The following is a 20,000-nucleotide window of genomic DNA, read 5'->3' on the forward strand; positions in this document are numbered from 1 at the left end:
GCCTGAGTCCGCCGGGGAGGGAGGCAGCGACCCACCCACTGCAACGACAACAACAACAACACTAAGAAACAGCACATGACCTGCGGCACACTCTACTCTACTGCGACTGTGTGTGTGTGTGTGTGTGTGTGTGTGTGTGTGTGTGTGTGTTGCCCCGCCGCTGCGTGTCCCCCGCGGCGGGCTGTGGTGTGGTTAGCAATGTTGTGTATGATGTGTCATGTTCCACTCGCAGTAGCACTGTCAACTCTTACTCTACGCTACTGTAGCGCGGTGGGCCACGTAGTGAGGCGGCGCTATGCTAACTTAAAGACTACTTCTACCTTTCTACAGCTGCGCCATCCCTACATCAACTGCCGGAGCCATACTGCTCCACATCACATCATTATAACTGAAACTGCCGTCAAGAGCCGCCATGCACCCCATGACGCTGTGCCCCCGGGCGCTGGTGAGAGGGAAGGTGAGGGTGACGAGCAACGGGTGAGGGAGTCGGGGTGGTGGGTGAGGTAGGGACAATGGGGGAGCGTCGCAGTGCGGGCCGTGGGGCTCATCCGCCGCGGGGTCAGGGCCATTTACGGCTCCCGGATGGTCGGTCGCTCCTCTTTCTGGTACGGAGGGTACGAACGTGGGGGAGAGGAGGTCGTTAGGGGGAAGTAGAGGCCGTTCGGAGGGGAAAACGTTCCCCATATAGGGAGGAGAGGAATTCTGGTAAAATGCTGAATTTGACATGCGTGGTCGTATGACATGCAATATCTGCAGAGGAGGATGTTCCATTAAGTGGCCTTGTGACTGAGGGAAACGTGCGATCGAAATGTAGAATAAAGAGTTTTCTATAAGAAGTCTTGTAAGGAACCTCGGCAGTAACATCCCTCTCCGCCCGGAGGGAGCGGATACGTGACTCCGCCGCTGGCTGGTGTCGAGGAGGCGCCTCCCCGCGTTACCCAAGAAAACCTTATTTTCTTAAACCCTTTCCCGCCTCTGCACTTCCCTCCGTTAGGCTGCAGTACATCCGGCTCAAGAGTACACTTTGCTAGCTGTAAAATCACGGCCCCAAACGGTACACCAAACGAGGGCGGGGGCGGCGCGGGGGGCGGGAGTCGGTTGGACGCCCCCGCATAACCTTCACTTCCAGGCTCAGTCCTTCCGCGCGTCTTTAAAAAGTGCGTCACAAGCCGCCAGTGACGTAACTGCCGCTATTTTGGTGTGGATCAATAGGTAACTTTGCGATCAGGCGGCACGGCGTTCGAGTTCTCTCCCCTCGGCTTGGGTTTGCCGGCTCGGCGCTCCCCGCGTTGGCTCCCCGTGAATACCACGCCCAAGGCATCGAAAATGAAAGGAGCCACAGCACATTAACTGCCCAACAATGCCCGAGAAATACCCAGCAACTAAGACACAGCCCACAGTGACGGCCACAGCAGCGGCGTGACAACCTCCCGAACAGTCGTACCCTTGACAACCCAGGCCGCTCAGTGACGTCACGACCTGAGTTGCCGCAAGGTCCATGATGTGTTCCAACTTTCGTGTTTGGCAATGCACGGCAGCTTTCGAGCATGACCCACCCCCGCCTCCAGCCAGACACGGCCAGGACACACGCCCTCCCTTGGCCACCGGAGCACCATGCAGCGTGGCGTGGCAGTTGCAGCTTCTGTTGAAGCCGAGGAGGAGCTTTGTGTGGGCGGCGTGGTGAAGTAACCTTGACGGAGTCCCGGAAACTGGAATGTGCACGCTAACTAGGTTTCTCCTCCCTGGAATGGGCTGACAGGAACCTCAAAAGCTACATGAGCAGCTGCTACCATCACCCCCAGACCAGAAGACCCGAGACACTGAGAAACTGACAACCGCAGCTATAAACTTTCCCCAGGTGGCACCATGATCAACGACCACAAGCCTTCCGAGAAGAAAAGAATATACACTGGAGTCCACCCTAAGAAAACATGGTCTATTCTGGAGGCCAGAGAACACAGAACTTCCAGGAATCCTTAATAGGGTACAACGTCCCCTCCTAGAAGCAGGCGCATGAAGCTAAGGGCAGAAAAATAAGGCTTGCTCAGAGATGCAATTTCCGAGTGAGAAATCCCAGTCCGACTGTCCGTCAGGGTTTAAAGGAAAGCGAGGAAGCGGACGCGACTATTAGGGGGGACGGTAGCGACACACAGTGAGCCAGGCGAAGGACGAAGCCAGAACATCGAAGTCAGGCAGCATGAAAAGTTAGGGCGAAATTCCAGGAGCAACATGAGAGGCGAAGGCGGAGGCGGAGGAAAAGGAGGATAAGTTAAGAAGGAAGAAGGGTGAAGGAAGACGAGGGTGGAAGAAATCGAAAGGAAAAGGGAGGGGGACGAGAGGAACGCCAAAGAGGAGGAGGAGAAGTATGAGGATGGGGCAGGTTGGGTTCACTCATGATAAAAAAATAGCTCCACGAACAGACAGATAGACAACACGGGTGGAATGAATGAGAGACGGCTAACAAGGCTTACACTCACCAGACGTGTTGGGTTGCGTGGCCGAGTAGGCTGTGCGGTGGCCAGCGTGGGCAGCGGGGTGAGGCGGGTAGTTGCTGTACATGTTACTGGAGACGGTGGTGGCGGAGGCAGTGGAGGAGGGAGGGGGGCCGTTGGGGTCACTGTGAAGGGCCGGCATCCCGTGGGTAGGGGAGAGGAGGTCTTGAAGCATCTGATCCCTCGACCTGTCCACTCCGCCATTGAGGTGGTGGTGGTGGTGGTGGTGAAGGCTGGACTCGTTGTGGTGATGGTGGTGGTGGTGGTGGGGAGGCACGACACGTCCACCGTCATTACTCACTGCGGAGGAGAAGGAAAACAACAGATTATACACCATTCCCCTCAGTGATGCTTGTGGTAAACAGAGAGAGAGAGAGAGAGAGAGAGAGAAAACATATATATACACTTTAACACGGGGCAGGCAGGGATAGTGGCGCCCTGCCCTACCCTGCCCTGCCATGCCCAACACCACGACCCGCGCGCCGGCCAAATGAGGCACAAAATTTATTACTTCTTATAATTGAGGCTCACAACCGTAACGCACACCGATCCATCAAACACACACACACACACACACACACACACACACGAGCTATTATGTAAGGAGGGACCGGGGGCGAGGCGACTGTGACCCACATTGATAACATGGATGAATAATGGCAGGTGGATGAAAGGGAGACGTAAGAGGGAGATAACGCTACGGCAGGAAAGGAAAATTACTTGTCGAGGGATAAACGGCTTGCAGTCATAAGAGGCAGGAGGGGGGAGGAGGAGGAGAACGAGGAGTTGGATGATGAAGAAGACGATGAAGATGATGAGGAACTGGGAATTACGTGCTGGAAGTAAAGGTCGGGGGAGGGAGGTTCGGGTCGTTATCTCGCCGGGTGATAAAGCAAGGGGTAAACAGAGTCAGATGTTGGGGAACGAGGGAAGCCACGAGGTGCTACACGTGTTTCTCCGGCTGACGGCTTCCGAAGGACGCCACGCCACCGAGACTAGTATACTTCTGATACGGCGGGAGATAACCACAAGTACGACCCCCCCCCCCCCTACTACTGCTGCTCTACTACTACTACTACTACTACTGCTGCTGCTAACCTTCAGATAACAGGGGTGTCGGGTGAAGGTAACACACCGCAACGCACTTACTGATAACAAATCTTCCTCAGTTGACAATATGCGTCATAAAAAAGAGCCATTATATCTTAAGAGCCGTGACCTCCTCCCCCCCCTCGACCCCCCTCTCAACCTTCCTTCCCCTCACTTCCCTTCCCTGACATGACCCAGTGGCTGTGTTTACCCTTCCCCCTGCCCTTCCCTCCCCTTTTTTCCCCTCCCTTCCCCGGCACGGCCCTGGCTGGCTAGGTCATCTCTCCCGTTGGGTCGCGGAGGGGCACGGGAGGGAGGAAAGGAAGGGGGGGGGGGGGAAGTGAAGTAGGGGAAGGGGAAGTGGGAGAAAGGGGGATCATCGAGGTCGTGCAAGGCCGAGTTGGGCCCAATGCTGATTAGAATGTGTGTGAGTGTATGTGTGTGTGTGTGTGTGTGTGTGTGTGTGTGTGTGTGTGTGTGTGTGTGTGTGTTCCCTTTTTTGTTAGTGTGTGTGTGTGTGTGAGCGGGCCGCGAGTGAGAGTGGTGTGAAAGTGGGTCACCCTGAACTAGACCTACATACACAAACCTCGCTTACATGAACCAACCCCGTTACTCCGTCCACAACCCCGCTACCTTGACGTGGAGCCGCCCCGCCCGCCCGCACGCGCCCTGCACCGCCCACGGGTCCGCCACACACACAAGAGCAGCAGCAGCGGGGTCTTATCTAATCTTAAGAGGGACACATACAGCTATTCTTCACTCTCTCCCCATACGACTCAGCGATACCCTTTCCTTGAGATAAGATTCTGATGCTACTACAACAATAACAGCAGATAACGCGCACAGGAGGACGCAAGAGGAGGAGGAGGAGGAGGGCACCAGTTCAAGAAAAGGACGTCCTAGATGCATTTATTTATACCTCCGTGGGTCAGTATTTTCGTCTTTCCAGTAATTGAGTTGGGAGGGGAAATTTTAACGTGACAAGGTGAGGTTTAGAGGTGAGGGAAAAAGGGGGCAAGAGGGGGGGGAGGCACCGTTTGAGAGGAGGGTGAGGAAAGAAGGGGAAGAAGGAGGGGAGGTGCAATGGCGTGCCCAGAGTGTGAAGGCCATAGGTTGAGGGGAAGCGTGGAGGAAATGGCATTGCAAGCAGTCATTGGGGGGAGGAGGAGGTGGGCGAGTGGAGTGGGAAAGGAAGGGGAAGAGGGAGGCGAAGAGAAGGCGGGGGGACAGGAAGAGGAGGGGCAGAGGAAGAGAGAGACGTAAAAGACTGATTGAGGAGGAGGAGGAGGAGGAGGAGGAAGGTAATGGAAAGGAAGACTGAAAGACGGAATCAAGAGAGTAATGGCGGAGGAAGCAGAGGCGGAGGAGGAAGAGGAGGAAACTAGTGAAGGATTATTGGACTTAATATATAAAGGAGGAGGAGGAGGATAAGGAGCTGGTGAATGACGAAGAGGAGGAGCACGTTGGGATGGAAGAAGCTGATAAAAGAGGAGACGAAGACGCGATGAGGAGGGGAGAAGATACGGAGGGGAGGAGGGGAGCATCTCGACAACACACAAAACTTTACACCCATCACTCAGGTGTTACACAATCATTATCTCCCCTTGAGGCCGAGGTGCTGTCCCCCCTCTAGCCTCTATCTCTCCCCTCCCTCCTCGACCCCCGAGCACCCTCTCTTGTCTTCCTGCCACCCTTTAAAGAGATACCAGCCCTCCCCGCCCCTGCCCTCATCCTCCAACCCCCTTGTCAATCACCGATCTCTTTGCTGCTGCTGTTCTCTCTCTCTCTCTCTCTCTCTCTCTCTCTCTCTCTAACCTTCAGTAATCCTTTTAACTCCACTCCTCGCCCTCGCAGTAACTTCCTCATTGTAACGCCAAGATTATTACGTCCTCACACACACACACACACACACACACACACACACACACACACACACGGGGCTTCTTCTAATCCACTAAAAATGCTAGGCTGCTCTGCAAGGTCCCACGTCCCCCTTTCCCTTCCCTTCCCTCCCCCCATTGTCACTAATTCCCCCCTTCCCTTCCCCGGCCCTCCCTGACATAACACTTCAGCTTCCTCCCTTCTCTGTTGTTGTTTGTTGTTGCTGTTGCTGTTGTTGTTATTCTTCCCGATGCGGTTGATATTCTTAGAGTATCACCGGATATACTTTTTGCGGCAATTAACATTCAGGCTGTGTGTGTGTGTGTGTGTGTGTGTGTGTGTGTGTGTGTGTGTGTGTACCTGTGGAGTAACCTTATTACCTTAGTGATGGTGGTGGTGGACCAAGTTACTTTCACCCGCAGCAGCAGCAGTACGCAACTGAGACACAAGGCCACCTCCTTCCCCACCCCCCACTTCCACTCTCCCTCACTCCCTCGGCCCAGGTAGCGAGGGGAGAGGAAGTGGAGAGGGGAGAGGAAGTAGAGGGGGGAGAGGTAGACTTGTTCTCAGCCGTTCCTGTTCACCTACGCTTGTTTGTTTGGCTTTATTACACTTCCTCTCTCTCTCTCTCTCTCTCTCTCTCTCTCTCTCTCTCTCTCTCTCTCTCGCAACATCAGTAGTAGGGAATGCATCAAATCCCAAAGAGGTGTGTGTGTGTGTGTGTGTGTGTGTGTGTGTGTGTGTGTGTGTGTGTGTGTGTGTGTGAAGTAGTAATCCGTGTGGTCATTGGCAAGGTTCGAATAAAAAAGGTACTAGTAAATAACGTGACCTTTAATGATGTAATCGGTTATAACTTTGATTCATCGCTCAAAGACCTGTACTCATTCACCTGTCACCTGTATTCAGCGCCCTAATTAAAGGTGACTCAACACGCTGTACTAAACAAGAAACCAGTTAACCTGTACACCCTTTATTCACCTGAGAGAGAGAGAGAGAGGCTGTTACACCTGAGTCGTTTCGTGTCCGTCACAAGGGCATCGTGTGAGGTGAATGGCTTATAGGCATAAGGGGGGCCAATACGGAAGCATGACCGTTGTGTGTGTTTGTGTGTGTGTGTGTGTGTGTGTGTGTGTGTGTGTGTGTGTGTGTGTGTGTGTGTGTGTGTCTCGAGGAAAACTATGCACGCAGGACTATAGGAACTAACGAGGGGAAAGGATGATAATGACGACGCAGTTTAGCGGGACAAATCCTTTCCCCGGGGACTGGTGAGCGGTGACAGGCGGGACTCCGGCAGGTGGGTACAGGTGCTCGGCCTCGCGGGGAACAAAGGGACAGGCGTGGGTCCGCCCATTTTCTCGCCTACCCTTCCTCTCTCTCTTCTTCCCCTTTCACTTCTACTGTCTGTCTTACTCCTTCCTCTCTCCCTTCTTTCCCCCTCACCCTTACCGTCTGTCTTATTTCTTCTATCTCCTACTCCCCTTCCGCCCTTCTCCTTCCCTTCACGAGGCACAGTAAGGCTCTATGGATGCCACGAATGCCTTCAGTTTTTGCGTTAGTATTTGTGGTGTAAGAAAAACATGCCATTGTGTGTGTGTGTGTGTGTGTGTGTGTGTGTGTGTGTGTGTGTGTGTGTGTGTGTGTGTTATTACATGTGTATATTGAAGAGTTGGTGGCATTGAACACTTACACAAGAGCTGCTTCAAGTTGCACACACCTTGCATACCTCTGTTCTCTCGGCAATATATGCGTGCCTATGAACGCCCACCCAACAACATATAGCCGAGCAAACAGCCATGAAAAAAAAAATATATATATGTGTACACACTACATCGTATGGCAGCGGAAAAATTCTGATGGAACAAAAATATTTAAACCTTTGATCACACACACACACACACGTCCGGCAGCAGCCTTCCAGACCCAGCAGACTGTCCTCACCCGGACGTGGGTATTCAGAGGCCAAGTGACAAATGAGCCGCCGCCCGTCAGCGAGGCCTAGCTGACTCCTGCCGTCAGCCGCCCTGACCCGCGCCGCCACCACGCCTCTCATTCCAAGTGGTCATTATCTATTATTATTACCTTCATAATCATCAATACATTTTTTAGTGTTACTAGCTAGTGTCCAGGCGCCGCCCCCGAGGAACAGGTCATATTCATGGTCACCCCCCCACCCCCTGCCGATGACAGCTTCGCCGCAATGCCACAACGCTACTCCAACCGGTTGTAAATAAAGAGGAACACGAGGAACCTGATTTTGACCAGTTCCATTATGAAAAAAAAAAAAAATCAGTGAAGTTATTTCCTCAGATCGGTGACGGCCGCCGAGGGGGCGGCGGGGCGACCCGGGCCCTGAGTGGCGGCGGCGGCGGCGGGACGACGGTGTCGAGGGCAAGGGTCCGCAAGAATTTAACTGAGGGACACAGCCGCTTCACCTTGACTTGTAGCACGATTAGTGTGCGGCGGGGGGCAGGGTGGCAGGGAACCGCGATACTGCAGCACAATCCGGAGACAGTGAGAGTGCCTGGCCGCGCCGCCCCGCGACCCGGAGCTGACGATACACGCGCTCGCAGGGCGCGGGGCGCCCAACGCGCTTTCCTCCTCGGCCGCCACGCCCGCGACCCCCGGGCATGGGCAGTCTAGCGTCGATGCATTAGGAATGTACAGAATAATAATAAAATACGAAGAAAAGAGAAGCTTGGCACCCGCGAGGTAAAGTGTGCCAGTGGGTCAGGCGAAAGTGGCTGGCTGGCTGACTGGCTGGCGGGAAGGGGGGTGGAGGGGGTAGGATGGAGGAAGGGGCGAGGGAGGGTGAGTCGTTGAGCAACCCCGCCACATCCTAACCCAGTCCCCGCCAGCCTCCCTCTTGACGCCCGCCGCCGCCGCCGCCTAACCTCAAGTTCAGCGTAATTGTTGCTCATTCCCCTGGACCACCGCCGCCTCGGAAGGGAGCCACCGCGATCATCAGTATGCGGGCGAGTGATGGATGAAGACGAAGAGGAACGCCGGTGAGAAGAGGAACATTGGAGCCAAATAAAGAAAGGTGATGGGCCGAGGGAGAGTAGATCAAATATGCGACAGTTCCCTCTTGGGCCGAACGTGACACTAGACGAGGAGAGGGGAAAGGGGGAGCCAGGAAGAGGGAACATGGGCGGGAAGGGAAAGAAGGACGACGCGGGATGTAGGATGCAGCGGAAAGGTAGGCAGAGGAGGGAAAGTCCAAACAAATATATAATGGACAATGTTATTTCTTTTATGTGTCACCATCCCCGCCACAACCCACGCGGGGGAGCCTTCTTCCTCCACCATGATTACGGGCGTCATCATCAACGGCGTCACCACAACCGCGGCCAAACAACCAACCAGTCACCACCGCAATTACCTATAACCTTCTGGAACACACACACACACACACACGTGACGGGTTCAACGACTCGTCAGCTGAGAGCGAGGTCAGTCATGGCTCAAATGCTGCTGATTATATGAGTGCGTGTGTTTGTTTGTTTGTTTGTTTGTGTGTGTGTGTGTGTGTGTGTGTGTGTGTGTGTCACAATCATCTGACTCACGATCCATTGCGAGCCGTGAATAGCTGTCGTCGCCGTAGTCGTTTCGCATCATCAGGAACACGACGCATAAAAAAACAAATACAAATAAAAACATTGAATGACTTTGATGATGCTCGCGTCCTCGTCCTCGTCTGCCTGAGGGTGCCACGAGGGGTGGGGGGTGGGGGGAGATCTGTCTTCTTGCCTTTACGGGGCGGGGGGTGAGAGGAGGCAAAAAGAGCAGCAGGCAAGGAGGAAAGGAGGGAAGGAAGGAGCAGAGGGACGACGGCAACTTTCCCTCTCACTGACACAACCCGAGGCCACCGCGTTTCTATTGGTCGGCCGCGCTGCTGACGTCACCGCCGGATTCTTTGACGTAATCGGACAAAAAAGACAAACATGCCAGCGGAGAGGCAGATAAGAATACTCCGGATGGATTTACGTGAATGTATAAAAGGCATGACCCGAGGGGAGAATCTTGTGGAGGGGGAGGTGAGGGGGGGGGAGCGGACCAGAGGAGGGGAGAGGGGGGAAGGGGAAGCACCGCCGCTCTCACCCGCTCACAAAAACTGAGGTCAAAGAAAATCGGATACTGTCTCGCTTTCCTCCGGTTTGCATAACACGACGCATAAAAAGTGACTTCCTTCTCCGTGAGTCTGTGTGTGTGTGTGTGTGTGTGTGTGTAAACAGTTGGCATGTATAAATATGCAAAGAGGTCTGTCCTTGTCACTCCTTCCCCCCTCCCCCCGTTGTCGCCCTGCTGACTCAGTAGTAACCTGCTGACGCCCCTGGCTGTTGCTGACGCCACCACTCGGGCCTCACTGACACTGGCTTCCGGCTGACCCAACTCTGCTTGCTCCTCACACATAACTTCCGCCTCGAAACTGGCCAGCCACGCGACCCCTTCACTTTCCGCCTCGTCGCTTCTCCCACGAAATCATCTCCAACACTTCCGAGAGCCTCGTAACAATAAAACAAATCAATAGACGCACTGCATTTAAACGCGCCGCCCCGTACACGTCCAAGGTCCGCCGCCCGCAACCATCTTCGATATCGTTAATGTGGTGCTCAGTTGGCCAAAATAGCGAGCCAAAAAACATCGTTCTCTTGGCGTGCCGGAGAGGTGAGCTGGCACGGGGAGGGGCGCGGGCTGAGGGAAAGGAGGGAGGGAGGAGAGGAGGGCTGCTGCAAGTGAAGGGGAAGGAAGGCACGCGTGGAAATAATTCACTATATTCCACCTGAAACCCTTCTCTTTAATCTTTTAGCAATCTTCGTTCGCGCACCTGCCCCACGTGTCTGTGCTTGACAAGGGCATGACTAGGAGGAGGACATGTGAGAAAACACTTGGGGAAGGCTTGCCTGGAGTGCTAGGTGCGGGAAAAAGTAAAGACACACGGGACGAAGGTTGTGTGGCAGGTTGTATGGTAAGGAGAGCAAGACAAAAACAAAGCAGCAGGTTGGTCAGGTTGGTGGGAAAAAGTAGCCGAGTAAGAGTGAATACAAGGCCATGTGGGTGTGGAGGGAGGAGGGGAGGAGAGAGGGAGAGGGAAGGGATGACGGAAGGAAGGGCAGGTATGCAAGATGTGAAACATTCTCGGGACAACGATGGAGGCGACGCGTGCCAGTGTCGGGCACGAATGCGAGTTTACCTGTCGGGGCGGAGCAGGGCTGACTTACCCACCTGGCACTTGGCACAGTGCCGTCCTTACCGCCCCTGACTCTGACTCACCGAAGAAGCGTCCCCCCCCCCCCCCTAAATTATGGTGGATGATTCTTAAGCCACTCCAAATCGGGGTTCTATCGGGCGAGGACAATTTATGAAGAGCACCCACAAAGAGTAACTTCGTGAAAACAATGTTTTTCTTCTTACACTCTTCCACCTGACGGCCTCGCGGGATGGTCCGGCAGGTGTATCCTCCAAGGTGACCCCGGGCTGACCCAGGCTGTGCGTGGGGGCGGAGGCCTTGAGCCTGCCGCCCTTAGCTGTTTCATAACGGATCCTCCGAGGAAACAAATAGTTGCAGCCATTAAGATTCCTGCTGAGGACGAGTCAATCAGGTGACATAACCTTCCCTCTCGACCCTGAATGTAGCCGCCGCCGCCTCCAGGTGTGTCTATGCCAACACTTTACCTGAAGCTCCATATCCGGTCAGGGCTCGCAGTCCCCTCCTCGAGGCGCGCTTCATGCTTTTTCTCTCTTTCTGTGGAGTTATTTTTAAGCCGTACGCCAGCCGGATATGCCGATGATGACACGCGACGCGGATGAGGGGGAAGGCTATAGCCGCGAGGAACCCGAGAAAGTGAGGAAAGGGTTACTGGGGGCCTCCGCGGGTATTCGTGGTCAGACAGTAAGACACAGCGGTTCGTAAAGAACACAAGACGACCACATGATTCACTATAGACTTTGTCTTGCGACACAGTTGATTCTTTGTCTGCTGCGTCCCCAGGTAAGGCGGGACCTGGACCTTGGCGGTGGCCGGTGAAAGCTTCGCCTGGCCACGGCGGCGGGACGGCCTCCATCTAAGGGTGGTGAGGGGTGAATGGGGCTGAAGCTGCCGCATGGGAATTTCACGCAACTCTGAATATGTACACATTTATATAACACCCAGGAAGGGGAGGTGTGCGGGGGGCGCCGCGCCTCTGGCAGCGCGAGTTTGTTTACTTGGTGCCCGTTTTCTGCAGCCAGACCCGAAGAGGCGCCAACCGGAAGCGTAACTTTGGCGCCAACAAGCCCCCCCACACCCCGGCGACCGCGCCTCGGCTAACACTAGAACACCTGACACTCTAATCAGCAGCCGCAAGACGCTTCCTTCGCACCTGTCGCGCCCCGCCCGGTGGTCCGGCATGCGCTAAGGCCCTTCAATGGTGCTGGGAGCCCCCAGCCCGTGAGAGGCGCCCCGCGTGGCACGGGCTAAATTCGGACTCGTGGGAGTATTTTAAGCTCAAGAGTTTCCTTATACAAGGTAGTTGGAGGGAGGGCGGGACGGGCAGGGAGAAGGTAGGAGGGACTTGTCTATTGATCCACTCGGCGGGCTGTCCTTCGTGTACTCCTTTGAACCTTGTGGCGCCACGGAGACACGGCGGGAGGCGCGGGGCTCCGGCGTGTGTGTGTGTGTGTGTAAATGTATAAATACAAAGACAAATATGAGAGAGAGAGAGAGAGAGAGAGAGAGAGAGAGAGAGAGAGAGAGAGAGAAAACGACATGTCAACGCACCGGTTCAAGGCTAAGCCCACCATCCACCTCTTCCTCATACAGTCGAGGGGAAGGAAGAAAGAAGATCGAGGGGACGAGGAGGAAGTGTGGGGGAGGAGGGCGAGGGAGAGAGAGAAGTAGACAGTGCCATACGCGACTTGGCCAACAGCTCCCCATCACCTCCCTCCCTGACCCCCGCCGCCCACCGCTCCGCCCGTCAACACACGCCCACACCCCGGCGAGGCTACGCTGCTAGGGACAACAAGACGGCTGGTTTGTGAACGCGTCCCGAAGAGGAAAAAAGAGGGAGAGTGCCATTGTGGTGACGCCTGGCACCTTCCCTCGCCCACGCTGGCTGGCAGGCGGGCAGGTGGTGGAGGAGGGAGGGAAGGGTGGCAGGGGTTCAGCTTACAACTCACTTCCTTGTTGCTTGCCACCCAACCCTGCCTTACCTCACACCCTGGCTTCCCTCACACCCTCTGGCCCCCTCACAGGCTCTCCACGTCAGCCACTTTCTCACACTCGCTTTTCTGCTTCACTCGTACACCCTCTACGGTCTACCCCCCCATGCAAGCTGTCCTCCCCCTTCATCTCCCCCTCCCCCTCCTCGCGTCTGACCCTGACCCGCCTACACGCAGTATTTCACCCACAGTTACGATGTCAATACGAGGACTGACGTCAATAATAGAGCAGGAAGGAAGAGGGAAGACCACAGGGAGGAAGAGTGTTCCAAGGAGGAGAAGACAGAAAACAAACCAAGGAGGAAAAAGAAGGCGACTTACCGCAGCGGTCAGAGGGACAAGAAGATGGATGAGATAACTGCGCCGAGGCGGTGGGCGTGAACCCTCCCAATCCACCCTCCTTTTCTTCCTTCCATTACCTACCCCGCCCTCCGCCCGCTCTCTTTCTCTCTCTCTCTCTTTGGGTCCTCAGTGAACTTTTGGAGCTCTGAAACTACAATGGCCAACCACGAGATAATTTTTTTCCTACTTAGGTACGCGTTGCGAAAGTTTCTCACGCCACTGATACGAAGATAATTATGAAGTTTTGAGTGTTATCGTAGTTTTTGACGGTTACAATGAAAGTACTCCTACTACTTGTTCCCTGAGCTGTATATCACACTGGAATGGTGAAGACATGCCACGCGTCTCCCTGAATGGCTCGTTGCATAACTGTCGTACACTCACTTTGCCTGACACTACAGCTCCTCAGTCCCGCCCTCCGCTGGCCTAGTTATGCCTTCCCGGTACCCTGCCATTACTGTGGGTGACAGGCAGGCGAACACACACACACACACACACACACACACACACACACACACACACACACACAGAGCGGTATTGATTCCAGTAAACATGCAAGCAGGGACAGTCCTTTTTCCTACCCAACGCCCACGCACATGGCAAGTGTAGCACGCACGTACTAACACACCAGCGTACTTACACTCGCGCGCACGTCTGACTCATATCCCTCAGGTCGCCTCGTGGCCCTCGCTGCCTGTCTGCCTAACCCAATTCTGCAGGTGGACCAGGTATTATTAGCCACGGTATGTAGCGGCGGGCAGGTGACGGCCGGGCCTATCCGCGGCGCCAGCGAGCAGGTAGGCCAGCGATAGCCTCGTGGCGTATGTGGCCTACTTCAGAATCATGACAGGAGTGAGTGGGGCGTCCATGGGGCTGGGTACTCTTAGAGACTCCACTTCACTAGGGAGGCGCCGCCCCCCAACCCACCCCCTCCCCCGCAGCTGGGGACGTCTCCGTTCCGGAAGTGAGCTACACCACCATCACCACCACGGCTTCCTCCTCCTCTTCTTCCTTCTTCTTCCCGCCTCTTGGAACCCACAAAGATGGCGATCCTTTGTCAGTCGGGGGATACGAAAAAGGTAAAAATGAGGCTACGCGAGGGTGAGGAGGGGATGGGAGGGGGAAGAGCTGTCCCATCCGGCCTAGTTCTGACTGCCATCCCGCCGCGAGAGGCCCGATTTTATCCCCCCCTCACTATCATTTCCATCGCCATGACACCGCCGCCGCCCACGCACGCGGAGGGGCGGGCGCGGCCGAGTCTCTCTGACGCGACGAACAACTTAGAACACTTACTGGTCTTTGCCACCGTCTCTTCGTAGGAAGTAATTACGCCGAGCAGCCACTCTTGACTTGACTTGACCAACTTCCGGTGGGAGGGAGGGAAGCAGGAGATGGCGGGAAGAAGGAGCAAAGCAGACTTAGAGAAAGGAAGTATAGGAGGCAGCAACAGCAGCAGTAGTAGTAGTAGTAGCAGCAGTAGTAGCAGTAGTAGTAGTAGTAGTAGTAGTAGTAGTAGCAGCAGTAGTTGCGGTAGTAACAGGGGTAGGTAGCATCATAATCACCATCATCATTATGTGCGGTGGTAATAGTCGTGGGGAGTGAGACTCGCCCCTCCTCACCACACCCCTCCATGCCCCAGGAACACCTTCACGTCCCCAGCGGCCCAACAACCCCCGCCCGCCGCGCCCCGCCAGTCGACCCTACATCCTCCTCCTCCCGGCCACAAAGGCGAAAGTCCCTCCGACACGCCATCACCTGCCTCTCTGCTTATCCTGAGTGACCTAGATTTTAAACGGCTCAGTTCCGCAATTTATGGGATTCTGACGAAGGGGCGGAGGCGAGTTCTACCTTCTCTCTCTCTCTTCGGAACATGATCGGTATTTGTATAGGCCACGTCACCTGCTTACGCCTCAAACCGCTGTGACCAAAATATCCCCTTCCCCCTCCACGCAGGAACATGAATGGAGGAATAGCTACTCTCTCTCTCTCTCTGGCTACATTGAAATGATGCCCAGTGCTCAGGGTCACGCCTAATTTGATTTGACGACGAAGTGGACAAGGCGGAAGGCTGCGTCAGGGGGGTAGGGAGCGACGAGGGGAGGGGAAGGAAGTGATGGGGGTTGAGAGTGAGGGATGTGAAGAGCAAAGGAGGTGCGCTGGAGGAAATGATTGGAGTGAGAATAAATGGTAAAGTGAAGGGAAGTTGTGAGAGGCGCGGAGTGAGTGAGTGAGTGAGGGGAGGAAATGACTGAGGCGAGAGTGAAGGGAGAGAGGTAAGGGGGAGAGTGTGTGTGTGTGTGGGGGGGGGGGGGGGAGAGTGAAACTAGGAAGCAACGACATAAGTTGTACACGAGGCAAGGTGAACCGTAACCAACCTACGAACGCACACACGAATTTCTCCGCAAACACACACACACACACACATACACACACAGACACACTCAAAACGGGACCCTCCTCATCTCCCTATACATAACCTCTTGGAAGAAGCTGTTAAAACCACCAACCACACAACCAGGAAAAAAGTGGGCCCGTGAAGTGGTGGTGGTGGAAGAGGGGGAGAGGGGTGCGGGAAGTAAAAGTGAGGGAGGCTATTGGGGGCGGCGGGGTGGTGTGGTAACTGCTGCTTTGGCACACCAGCGATTCCGGCAGCGAGGCGAAGTGGCACAAGGTCACCCACCAACCTCCCTCCCTCCCTCCTACCGTTTCCCTCCTCCCTCCTCCTCCTCTCCCCTCCGCCTCCCTACCCACTCGCACATCCACCCAGTCGCTCAATCCTCCGTGGCCTCGGTGGGGCAGAGTGACTTAGAGGATAATTGGACGTATCGATCGTATTCACACATTCCCTGGCAGTCACAACAAAGATTTGCGACACATAGTCCGAGTTGCGACACTCCGAAGACACATCATACCCTGCGTTAATAAAACATCTCCCCCCTCCTTCCTCCTTCCTTACCATCTCATCCCCTACCTAGGAGCGCCTGCCACCTGTCCCCCCCCTCACCCTAGCAACTGGACTGCAGCCTACACTCCCTGCACCCCCAACCCCGATATGGAAATAACCCCCTCTTTCACTTTCTAGAGTTCCTTGTGCTACCTTAAGGTCACGCGCTGGCCCACCGCCTGACCTGACCCACCAATGACCAACGAGGAAGTAAAGCAAGAAAGAGGGTAAGCCAAAACATAATGAGCACACACACACACACACACACACACACACAACTGGTTCTCACTCCACTATCACATCCATCCGAGGTTAGGGTTTGCAGAGAGCGTCAGGTGATGGTGGTAACCTGATTATGGCACTGGGGCAGGGTAAGAGGGACGGGTTGAGGCACACACACCCCGAGGGGCAAGGGGCGACGAGTGGCATTGCTACTTACGGTATCTTCTCATCATGGCCTTTTTGTACGCTTTTGCTGAGTTGTGGGACGCCCGCTGAGAGTCCGAGTCGTCGGAGTCATGAGGGCTGCTGGTGTCCCGGTAGTCCTGATAGTCAGGGCTGAGGGACTCCCGATAGTAGTCGGGGCTCCGGGGCGGGGAGGGGCACCGGGTTCGGTTAGAGATGCTGAGATCAAGGGGCGCCTCATCGTACTCCAGGATCTCCGAGGAGGCGTGGCGTGGGTTCTGCAGCACCATGATTGCGGCTCAGGTCTTCCTTGGGCACCACACACTCGGAGCAACAAGTGCGTGAGCCTGGAGCAGCGGGAGGAGCAGAACTGGCGGCCCGCACTCCTTCAGACACTCTCCGCCATGGTATTACCTGGCACTCGCCCTTCAAAGGAAATCACTAGTAACCAATCACTGACCCTCCAACACCCGCGAGGTCGAGGTACAACTCCAGCAGTAGGAGGTGGGCGTCCGACACGCTAAGTCCTCACTCAGTAAATCTGAGAAAACGAGAGCACTCCGCTGATCTGTGTGCACGACTTTCCTCCACGTGTGTATTCCAAGGCAGGAGGCGAAGGAGAGAGTTGTGTGAGCGCGTGATGGTGGTGCAGCTACGGCGGTGGCAGCGGCGGTAACAGCAGTGGGAGCAGCAGGTGGCGGCAGAGAGCGCGCTGACAGACCTCCACACACCACGAGGGTCACATCCACACTGACTCACGCCACTCACTCTCAACCAACGCCACCACCACCACCTCTCGCCACGCCGCCGCCGCCACCCACCCACCTCCTCTTCTTCCTGACGTGGGAGCCTCCTGACGTATACCTGTGTCCGTCCATCTGTCTCTACCGCGGGAAACATAAAACTTTCTCCAGCTTTCATTACCGCAGCACCACTTTCCTCTGAGCCCTCCCCCCTCCTCCCTAATACCCCCAGCTAGCCCACGACCACACCACCTGTGCTAATGTTATTTGGCGTACGTACACACAACGTCATGTGCACCTGCAGCATGTGAGTGCGTGTGCACGTCTCAAGGCCAGCCAGTAGGTACGATGCTGTGTGTTCTCTGGTGTGCGTGCGTATAAGTGAACACGAAGGACACACCGACGCACAACCTGTTCCTCCGCGTGCCTCGGGGCGCGGACCCCTCGGTGTACTTTTTCCGGGAGAGGGGAGTGGAGGGGATTCCCTGTTAGCCGCGTGGGGGGGGGGGGGGGGCCGCCTTTGGAAGACGAGGAGGGGTATAGGGGAGGGAATGAAGGGGATGCCGCGCGTTCACTCTCGGTACTGTTTCCTCTCCCTCCCTCTTCTCCCTTCCTCCGCCTCGGCGTCTTCCTCTCCACTATCTCCGCTCACACAGACACACGACATCCTGACGCCTGGCGGGGACGCTTCTTTTCCTGCTGGCGAGGACAGGGCGGAGGCGGGACAGGATGGAGGTGCAGAGGGCAATGGGGACAACTGTACCTCCACCACCGCCACCAATAACACCACTACTACAAAGACCGTCATCACAATTAGGGCTACCAACGACACCCCCATCGTCCCCAGCATCATCGTTATCGCCATGTTGAGCTGGATCAAGACACGACGCTACGATACAAAGGGAGAGAGAGAGAGAGAGAGAGAGAGAGAGAGAGAGAGAGAGAGAGAAGCAGGTAGTAGCACACTGATACACCCTCCATCCCATCCGTCTCTCCCCCTTGTCTTATTACTCCGTCCCCTCTTTCCCCTTACGCTCTCCCCGTACTCCGTCCATCTGTTCCTCCCTCCTTCATTTCCCGCTCGTCTCCCTTTCCCCCCCGAGGGCGATCAAGGTGAGGAATTGAAGGGAGGAAGAGGGGAGGCGGAGAGGGGAGCAGCAGCAAAGCGAAGGGGAGACACAGGGAGTCTGAGAGGGGAAAATGTAGGGAGATGAAAAATAAATGAAAAGTAAATATTTAGACTTCTTCGGGGGCACCTTACTGGCAGGACATGTTGTAGAGGGGAGAACTGTGTGTGCTCTTTGCAACACACACACACACACACACACACACACACACACACACACACACACACACACACACACACACACACACACACAGATAAGCGACAAAAACGATTAACGATAAGAAGACTGATGGGGCTCAAAACTCATTCCTCCTCAACACTTCCTCCATCACACGCCCCTACATTCTCCTCCTCCTCCTCCTTCTCCTCCTCCTCCCCTCACCCCGTCCATGAACTTGAGGGGAAGGGCGGCTTGCCATCGACCGTCTCCTCCCTTGGAATCGATCACTTGTCGCCTCAGGAATTCTTATGCGCTCTCTCTCTCTCTCTCTCTCTCTCTCTCTCTCTCTCTCTCTCTCTCTCTCTTCTACGCCTACAACGTTATTATTCTCTTTTTTTTCCTTCCTTTTGAGATTATTTTTCCCCATTTTCCTGAAGCACACACACACACACACACACACACACACACACACACACACACACACACACACACACACACATTCGTTTCCTCTCCCGCTCTCTCTCTCTCTCTCCTCGAACGATGCTGTCTCTTCCTCTTCCTCTTTCACTCTCTCTCTCTCTTCCTCCTCCTCCTCCTTCACTTTGTTTTTCCTTCCTATTAATTCCTTTTTACCTCCTATACACTTTTCAAGCACCTCCCCTTTTTTTTCTTCTTTACTTTCTTCCGCTTTTACTTTTAAACTCTCTCTCTTCCTGATCTGGTCTCGTGTGTGGTGGTGGTGGTGGGGGGTGGGGGGGGGAAGGTGGTGGAAGGGAGGGCAGGAGAAGGGGGTGGTGGAGGGTGAACATCATCTCAACACCACCGCATCCATCACCTCCACTACCACCACCACCACCACAACAACCCTTCCGCCACCCATTCACGGGATCGATGAGTGGCGGTCCAAAAATACACCTAAGACGATCCGGAACGTTAATAAATAAGGAAGTGGAGGCAACGCCGGAGGAAGAAAGAAGAGGAGGAGGAGGAGAAAGAGGATGATGCCGAGATGTAAGGAGAGAGCGGAGAGCAAGAGCGAGAGCGAGAGGGAGGGTAAAGGGGGGAGACTCTAACAAAGAAGTCCGTGAATGGAGGAGGAAACGGCGAGAGGTGAGGGGAAAAGAGAGAAGGGGATAAGGAAGAGATGAGGGAAGGGCGGCTGAGGGGACGCATTAGGCTGAGGTGAGGACATCCGACGGAAAGTGAGGGGAGGCACGCTACAGGGAGGGAGGGAGATGGTGCCGAAGGGGAGGAGGAGGAGCGAGGGGAGAAGAGGGTGAGACGGTGAGGGTAATATATAAGGGGTTGCAGAGGGGGCTTACACTCCCTGGTGACTCAGTGAAGCGAGGGGAGACGCGGAACGAGGAAGAGGAGGAGGAGGAGGAGGAGGAGAGAAAAAGGAAGGAGAGAGAGGAGGAGGAGGAGGAGGAAGGGTAAGATGAGAAGAAAGATGGAGTGGAAACTGCGAGCATAAATCAAGAGTGAATGCAAACAAGGCAGGCACGCACACACACACACACACACACACACACACACACACACAGAACGCGCGTTACTGGAAGTCTTAACTCAGGAAAACAATAACACTGGGAAGAGAGGGAGAGAGATAAGGGACAAAGGA

The 20,000-nt window shown here is 55.1% G+C and overlaps 1 protein-coding gene across 3 annotated transcripts in view; it reads right to left on the minus strand.

Annotated features, from left to right (window-relative positions):
* LOC127009241 (ecdysone-induced protein 74EF-like) overlaps positions 1 to 17,185 on the minus strand; it is a 27,993-nt gene extending 10,808 nt beyond the window's left edge. Inside the window, exons 1-3 of one of the 3 annotated variants that reach the window (XM_050882134.1) lie at positions 16,385 to 17,185; positions 2,478 to 2,792; positions 1 to 38 (exon numbers count right to left, since the gene is read on the minus strand). The exon at positions 1 to 38 is cut by the window's left edge and continues 70 nt beyond it. In XM_050882134.1, coding sequence (XP_050738091.1) covers positions 1 to 38; positions 2,478 to 2,792; positions 16,385 to 16,640 — 609 coding nt within the window. In that variant the 5' untranslated portion in view covers positions 16,641 to 17,185. The remainder of the gene's footprint in view (positions 39 to 2,477; positions 2,793 to 16,384) is intronic. The other 2 variants (XM_050882118.1, XM_050882127.1) reach the window with 2 other exon arrangements.
* Between the last annotated feature and the right edge of the window lie 2,815 nt (positions 17,186 to 20,000).

The sequence above is a fragment of the Eriocheir sinensis genome, chromosome 4, assembly GCF_024679095.1.
Source record: "Eriocheir sinensis breed Jianghai 21 chromosome 4, ASM2467909v1, whole genome shotgun sequence".
In the NCBI taxonomy this organism is placed as follows: domain Eukaryota; kingdom Metazoa; phylum Arthropoda; class Malacostraca; order Decapoda; family Varunidae; genus Eriocheir; species Eriocheir sinensis.